Raw genomic sequence first — 8,303 nt, forward strand, 5'->3', positions numbered from 1 at the left:
TTCACCACATAAGAAGGGACAGAAATATTTTAAATATAACATAATATATAAACCTAAATTATAATCCTAAATTTGTGTGAAATATGTTTAAGCTGGCTACACTAGGGGCCAAAAAGCCAGCAAAAGGCAGCGGTTTCAAAGCCAAGGCAGCCCATCTCCGAGTCCAGAAAGACCTCAGCGAGATGACCAAGTCGAAGACTTGGAGTCTCGACTTCTCCGATGTCGACGACCTGCTCAACAGCAAACTCACCATCGTGCCAGACGAGGGCATGTACAAGGGCGGCAGATTCACCTTCAGCTTCAAGGTGGGACTGGGTTACCCCCACGAGCCCCCCAAGGTGAAGTGCGAGACCAAGGTCTATCACCCCAACATCGACCTCGAAGGAAACGTTTGCCTAAATATCCTGCGGGAGGACTGGAAGCCCGTGTTGACGTTAAACGCAATCATCTATGGTCTAGCGTTTCTGTTGGAACAGCCCAACCCGGACGACCCACTGAACAAGGAGGCGGCAGAGCTCATGAAGACGAACAGGAAGGAGTTTGAGAGGAACGTTCAGCGGTCTCTGAACGATGCTAGATAGTGCCTCGGTCCTCCTTAGCCTCCCCAGTCGCCGCGCATACCATCACCCCCACCAGCCAACCAACAATCAAAAACAACCTTGCTCGGCGGCAGTGGTATCGGCATGCCAGAATCTACACTGTAAAATTGTCAGTGTTAAATTAACTGGGAGGGTACAAATGGAACCAAATGGACCCATTAATGGTCCACTTGGTTCCACTTGTACACTGAGTTACAGACCCGTAAGGGTCTATTTGAACCCCTGGTGGTCCCTGGACCTGATTTTGAGAACCAGTCTTTTAAGGAAAAAAAAAAAAAGGAAGAATCCTCCGCCTCTTCAGTTTTGCACATAACTGGGATACAACCGCAGACACAATTAAGAATAAAATGCTACAATACCAATCGTATAACATTTTTAAACAATGAAAATTCAAACTGTGAAACAACATGCAAAACCCACTCGTGAATCTAACTGAAACTAAACTTCAATTATAAAACACATTTTATTAAAACAAACTTTAATAACTTTGACACACACACACACACACACACACACACACACACACTCCTACCTGACTGACAATTGATCGCAGTAGCAGACAATGAGAAGGAAAATGATAGGTGGAGACAAGAGGGGTGCACGAGATGAAGAGGAGAGAGAGGGAGGAAGGGAAGGAGTCTGAGGAGGCAAGCAGGCGGAGGAGGGAGGTAGGGAGGGAGTGAAGTGACCGTGAACTTGGACAAAAAGAGGCAACTTTCCGAGTGGTTGGAGCAAGTACCACATAGGCACTGTACTGCCTGACAGTGAGTCCTCGGTTCTATTCCCAGGGGCTGGAAGACTATTTGCTGCATGTCACTCCCCTACTCTCCCTGTTTACTGTCTCTCTGAACTGTGGCCCGGTAAAGGCTCAGTAAAGGCTCAGAAAAGCCCCCAAATAACTTAAAAATTAATAGTACTTGGTTTCCAGGGCACCCTTTCATCTTTTTGTAATTGTTTTTATTTTTTTCGTGGAACAGATCCACCGTCTGGCACGACAGTCACCTACCTATTAATACTGAGTTGTGTGTGTAAACCATATAACCAACATGCTTTTTTTTTTCCATATACAAATTGTTTTGAATACACCGTAAGCTCCGGCAGGCGAACCCAGAGGCAATGGGGGAAGATTATGTTTTTGCCCCTGTCTTGTGTGTTTGTCTGTCCGGGGATAATCTTGCAAACCGCTGGACCATTCGGCGCCAAACTTGTGCATACTGCCAGTAGGCTAAGAAAGTGCCTCCATGGTACTTCATACTTTAACATTTTGTGTGTATATAGTATATATGTTTCTGAAATATTCAGCTTTAATCATTTAAAAATGGAACTCAACGGCAGTCAGATCTAACTGAAACCTTGCCTAAAAATGTAATGACTCACCTCACAGACTTGCCCAAATATGAGATCGTATGGATATAATTGAAGTCAATGGGAGTCGGATCGGTTTGAAACCTTGCCCAAATATGGACTTGTACAGTATGTCACAAATATGTCATACATGACTGACGTCATATTACTCCCACAGTCATTTTTTACATAATGGAAGTCAATATAGGGGTCGGATTAGGCTACTGTATGTCATAGATGACTGACAGCACACAGACGGACCACATGAACTACTAACTATGGGAGGCTTGGGAGCCATGTTGTTAATAACCCTGTGTTGTTCCTGCTTGTTCACATGTGTGGTTATAGGGCACTGTTTCTCAATATAATAATATAATAATAATAATTATTATTATTATTATTATTATTATTATTATTATTATAAAAAATAAAATAATAATTATCAGACCAAATGGGGGTCAATGGCCTAATATGTCAAACTGGAGGGGTCCTTGAAATGGAAACAGCTTGAGAATCTGCACTAGGGCATGCCACCGGAGATCTTCATATTGTAAAAGTCATTCAAATAAGAGTAACAATGTGAGGATGACTGTTTGATCCAAAATGATCCACTTTCTGCTTTCTAAACATGAACAGCCATCATAAGCACTTTTTACCATGTAGGTAATTCACAGTATTGGTACACATGCTAGTAGTTCAATTGTAAGTACATAATACCCATGAATTCAGATCAAACACAAAATAAAGACCTATATAAAAATATTGCCTACCCTCCCTGAGATCAAATGATGCCCTATTTTTCACCATTTCATTCAACTGCACTAAGCTTTAATATATTGCCAACTTGTATTTCCATATTTTGACTTTGTATGCCATTTCATGAATTATTGCCCTATTTTATAGTTTGACGTATGACAGTGCTGCGAAAAAGTAGCAGCAATAGCTGAGCTACAAGCTCACAATGCACCACAGTGCACATGTAGATCAGTGGTTCCCAAACCGGGGGTCGGGGCCAGATGATTAGCTTAATGTGCAACATTGTTTTCTCACTCAACAGTAAACAAACCAACATACAGTATAAGTGTATACAGGGTATCTTCACATTTCTAAAGTTACAATGTAATGACCTTTAAGACCTTTTTAATACAAAAATTACACATTTTTAAAATATTATAAGAAAGAGCTAAACATTGTGAAAATAACCGATCTACAAGCTCACAACGCCTCACAGTGCGAGGCGTTGCGAGGTTGTAGATTGGCTATTTTCACAATATTTAGTCAAACTAAATCTAATGCCTACAATTCCAAGTGCTTGTCAGGGTTTGGGTGTCCCCAGTTTAAATATTATTATTTTGGGGTGTCCCCAGTTTAAATATTATTATTTTGGGGGGTTCCCAGTTCAAATATGATTATTTTGGGGGGTTCCCAGTTCAAATATGTTTATTTTGGGGGGTCGCGGCCGGAAAAGTTTGGGAGCCCTTGATGAGATCGTGACCTTGTAGAGCGGCTATTTTCACTACTTTAGAAGTTATTTTGAAAATCTTCACCTATAATGACATGCCCCCTAAATAGGGACGCCAGCTTGGAAGGGGTCTCCCTGTGGGTTTACTCAAGTCTCCCTGTGGGTTTTATAAATATTTAACCAATGAAAAGAACTAACAGGAGTGTTTTGACGATTTAATAACTGCATTGGATCGATTGGAACACATGTTCTTTTTGTTTTCACTTCCTGAAAACTAACAGTTTTGGACTGACAAAGTTTCCAATCCGACAGCAACAATATGCTGAATGTGAATAGTAGGTAAATAAATGCATGCAAATGTTTTCCTTTTTCTTTTCCTATCTGTCATTTGCAGTGGTGTAAAGTAACTGAGTACATTTACTCAAATACTGTACTTAAGTACATTTTGAGGAACTTTACTGTAGTATTTCCAATTGTCAGTACTTTTACTTCTACCCCACTACATCTCAGAGGCAAATATTGTACTTTTATTCCACTACAATTATTTGAAAACTGTGGTTACTAATTACTTTGTAGATTTGTATTATTATTATTACAAAACATACACTAACCACTCCAGCCCTATATATATTTCGGTCATTTCAAACACATTTTTAACACATTTAGAACTTGTGAAATGGGTCATTCTGCACAATGAGTACTTTTACTTTTGGTACATTTTGATACCAATACTTTTGTACTTTTGCTCAATCACATTTTGAATTCTGGACTTTTACTTGTAACAGAGTATTTTGCAGTATTGATACTTTTACGTTTTTAAGTAAAAAATGTGAGTGCTTTTTCCACCACTGGTCATTTGATAGGAACATATTGGGTTTCACTTGTGGCCCGGCAACCAAACTCATGAATAAGATATTGTTCCCCCAGAGTCTTGTCTTTCCAAGTGCCACAGAGAACGAGAGAGCGTGCAATATCGACCCAGGGGAATAAATGGCACAACATTTCTCGTGACAACTGAAAGGGGGATTACTTTTATAACCTTCTTGGCGGCCCCCCAGATATAGGTTATGATAACCCATGGCACGCAGAGCGCTCTCCCCTGCTTGAGGTGAACAACACCGTTTGTTGCCTTTCAGGAATTCCTCCGCGGCAGAAGAAAAAGGCTTTACGCGATGGACTCCTAAACATCCAAAGATGACCGGACGCAGTGACAAGGAGAACGATGAACAGGACAACCAAGGGGCACAGAGCCCCGACAAGAGCCAGGGGAAGAAGGTCAAAGGTGAAAAGCACGTGTCTTTCCCTCCCGATGAGCAGATCGTGTCGGGCTTCGCCGAGCACAAGAACACGGACCGAAATGGTAAGTTATTATCGCTCCTCTGGCTCCCCCTCCCACACATCTACCTAATAATATTAATATAATGGCAAACTAATCAATTCAATCAATTGGAAAAAAAATGTTTTGATAATAAATAAATAATCCATTAATGATCAATCCCTATTCCGGCCCTTCGCATGTCGTTATAGGTGAAACGTTTTCAAAGAATAAAAGGAAAAAGGCAAAAATAGCGAAAACAGCAGGTGTACAAGCTCGCAATGTGTCGCGTTGCATTGTGCATTATGCGTTTGTAGATCTAAGCTATTTTGAGAAAAGTGGTTACAATTGGGACAAAAATGCATAATTGCTAAACATTGCTAAGAAACTGTCAAAAAAAACACAAAAATATCATCTTTTCCCTTAATGTTCCCGCCAGAATAGGGATGTAAGGGTGGTTAAACTGCTATCCACTGTTACACTACTTTACTCTACAGGAGTCTAGCTGTTAGAGGGGTTGGTCTTTGTGTCTGTCTGTTTTCTACTTTTATATTTTGTTTTATTAATTTACAATGGAAGTGAGTGGGGCTCTGATCGGTTTGAAACCTTGCCCAAATTTGGATAGATACGTCATAGACAACTGACTTTATAGATGGCTGATATCAGAGGCTGGCCACATGAAGTCTGAGATACACATTGGAGCCACGCGGCGGTTCCCAGATCCACATGATTGGATTTTTATCTCTGAAAGAGTCTATAAGAGGGTCTGGTCTGTCTGTCCGTTTGTGTCTCTGTCCGGCATCTAGCAAACTGCTGGACCGATCGTCCACCATGTCCCAATCCTATATGTTCACTTATACTCTTTTATTGAAGTCAATGGGGCTCGGATTGGTCAAATTGTATTTTTGGATACTTTCACCCCACTACATTTCGAGGACAGATATTGGACTTTTGACTCCACTACAACCCTAGAAAAGAATTATGAATTAACCACTTAAGCCCTATTTCAAATAGTGAAAATAGCCGATGTGATATGTACTTTTGAATGCTTAAGTAGGCCTACTTTTAAAATCATGTAGTTTTGAATACTTTTTTAAAAGCAAGTGCTCCAGTACTTTAACTCAAGTAGAGCTCAAGACAGAGCAACTTTCACTTGTAGTGGAGTAATATTTGACCAGGAGTATCTATACTTTGACTGAAGTATTGCGGGCTGAGTACTAAGACCCCAGTCTTGTTATTACGCTGATTGACTCTGGTCCAATGTGGGACTAAGACAGGGGTCCTCAATGTTTTTAAGGCCAAGGACCCTTTAGCTGAGAGAGAGATGAAGCAGGGAGCCCCCACTACTATTGTATAAAATGATGTTAACGTGTATTTTCAGACATTTAACCTCTTAAACCCTCAATACTTGGTAAACCTAACCTTTGGCTCTGTGCCGATCAAGTAAATGTTGAATACCAGACGTTTATTTAACAGAGTATGTCTCCATTGTGGTATTGATACTTCTTCCACCACTGGGTAACATAATAGCTCATGGAGGAAAAATATAGTAAAAACAAAAGGTGTACATTTGTCTCCCATACCTGGGCCTGTGAGCAGAATTGATGAGTTAGGTTTACCCACCTTTTTACCACATACTGTACAGTATTTACTCAAGTACTGTACTCAAGTACAGTTTTGAGGTACTTTTAGTTTACTCGAGTATTTCCATTTATCAATACTTTATTATACTTCTACTCCACTACATTTCAGAGACAAATCTTTCACTTTTTTACTCCAATTATTTGACAGCTTTAGTTACTAACCCTAACCCTTACTTTGCAGATTTAGATTATTATTACAAAACAATAACATACATTAAAGGACGACTTCACCGCTTTACAACCTATCTTCATATAATTGGTCCTCACTAATACTCATGATAAAATGGTACAATTTTTTTCTACTCTGCCTGTGTCTCATAGGAGGACTGTGGACAGTCCAGAAACCCGTACCAGTGACATCATCGTTAGGCATGATTTTTTTTTTCAACAAGATTTCACTTTTCTTTTTTAGATTTTTATTAACACGAGAACAATGGCTTCTTTTATTGCATTGCAACTTTCCAGGAATAGAAAGCTTGCAGTTTCTATTAGCTTGGATTCCCCATTGATGATGTCACTGGTAGACGGGACTCTGAACTGTCCACAGCCCTCCTCTGAGACACAGACCGAGTAGATTTTTATTTTTTTTACCATTTTACCATGAGTATTAGTGAGGACCAATTATATGAAGATAGGTTGAAAAGCGGTGAAGTCGTCCTTTAACCACTTATGGCCTCTTTTATATACCATTCGAAAATAGCTGATCTACAAGATCACAACATGCTACGTGACGCGTTGTGAGCTTATAGATCAGCTGAAAAAAAAGACACATTTCGAAACATGTTAGTACTTTCACTTTGGCACTGTAAGTGTATTTTGATGCCAACACTTATTTTTAATTTGCTTGTATAAAGTTTTTAATACAGGACTTTTACTTGTAACAGAGTATTTTTACATTGTTATATTGCTACTTGTACTCAGGTAAAACAATGAGTACTTCTTCCGTTTAGTGTACATAGACGTGTCATTACTAGCGTTGATGTCTTGTATCATTGTATATTATTGTATGTCTTTAACACAGGACCACAATGGAAATAAGCACTTCAGGCTTTTTGTGTTATCCCTTTAGCACATTTGTATAATCGTATGTACTATTGGCAGACTGTTAATAAAGTATTCAATCAATCAATCAATTCCCAGTGGTGGAAAGAGTACTCAAATGTTTTACTTAAGTAAAAGTATCAATACTGCAATGTAGAAGTACTCTGTTACAAGTAAAAGTCTAGAATTCAAAATTTACTTGAGTAAAAGTACAAAAGTATTGGTATCAAAATGCACTTATTAAAAGTACCAAAAGTAAAAGTACTAAAATGTTTGAAAATAGCCGATCTACAAGCTCACAACGTATCGCGATGCGACGCGTTGTGAGCTTGTAGATCTGCTATTTTCAAACGTAATAACGTAATAATTTATTTTTGCAGTAGTAACTAAGCAACTTAAGTTTTCAAATAATTGTAGTGGAGTAAAAGTACAATATTTGCCTCTGAGATGTAGTGGAGTAGAAGTAAAAGTACAACAAATTGGAAATACTCCAGTAAAGTAAAAAATACCTCAAAATTGTATTAAGTACAGTATTTGAGTAAATGTACTTAGTTACTTTTACACCACTGTCAATTCCACCACTGCTAATCAGACATGGCGCGTCGTGGAGGTTTTTTGTAGGACGCTCAAAGATCAAACCGTTCCCGCGTCTCAAATCTTCTGAAGCCTCTCTATAGGCTCCACATCTGGAGGCTCATCCCATAAGGCAACGGGGGTGATGAATCGGGCCGCCTGATTCGTTGATTTATCGCGCAGACAGACATCCATCGTCGTCGTCTGTGTCCTTCCTCACTCCTCATTGACTGTCATGTTTCTCTCTGCAGCCCCACACACACACACACACACACACACACACACACACACACACACACACACACACACACACATGCACACACACA

The 8,303-nt window shown here is 39.6% G+C and overlaps 1 protein-coding gene across 1 annotated transcript; it reads left to right on the top strand.

Moving 5' to 3' along the window:
- Nucleotides 1-83: 83 nt before the first annotated feature.
- On the top strand, nt 84-581 carry LOC308074818 (NEDD8-conjugating enzyme Ubc12-like; the record flags this gene model as incomplete). Its single annotated transcript, XM_080414317.1, has 1 exon — nt 84-581. The coding sequence occupies one exon, from the start codon at nt 84-86 to the stop codon at nt 579-581; it is 498 nt and encodes a 165-aa protein (XP_080270443.1).
- Nucleotides 582-8,303: the final 7,722 nt, after the last annotated feature.

This window comes from Gymnoscopelus braueri (assembly GCF_963280865.1).
Source record: "Gymnoscopelus braueri genome assembly, chromosome: 19".
Classification (NCBI taxonomy): Eukaryota; Metazoa; Chordata; class Actinopteri; order Myctophiformes; family Myctophidae; genus Gymnoscopelus; species Gymnoscopelus braueri.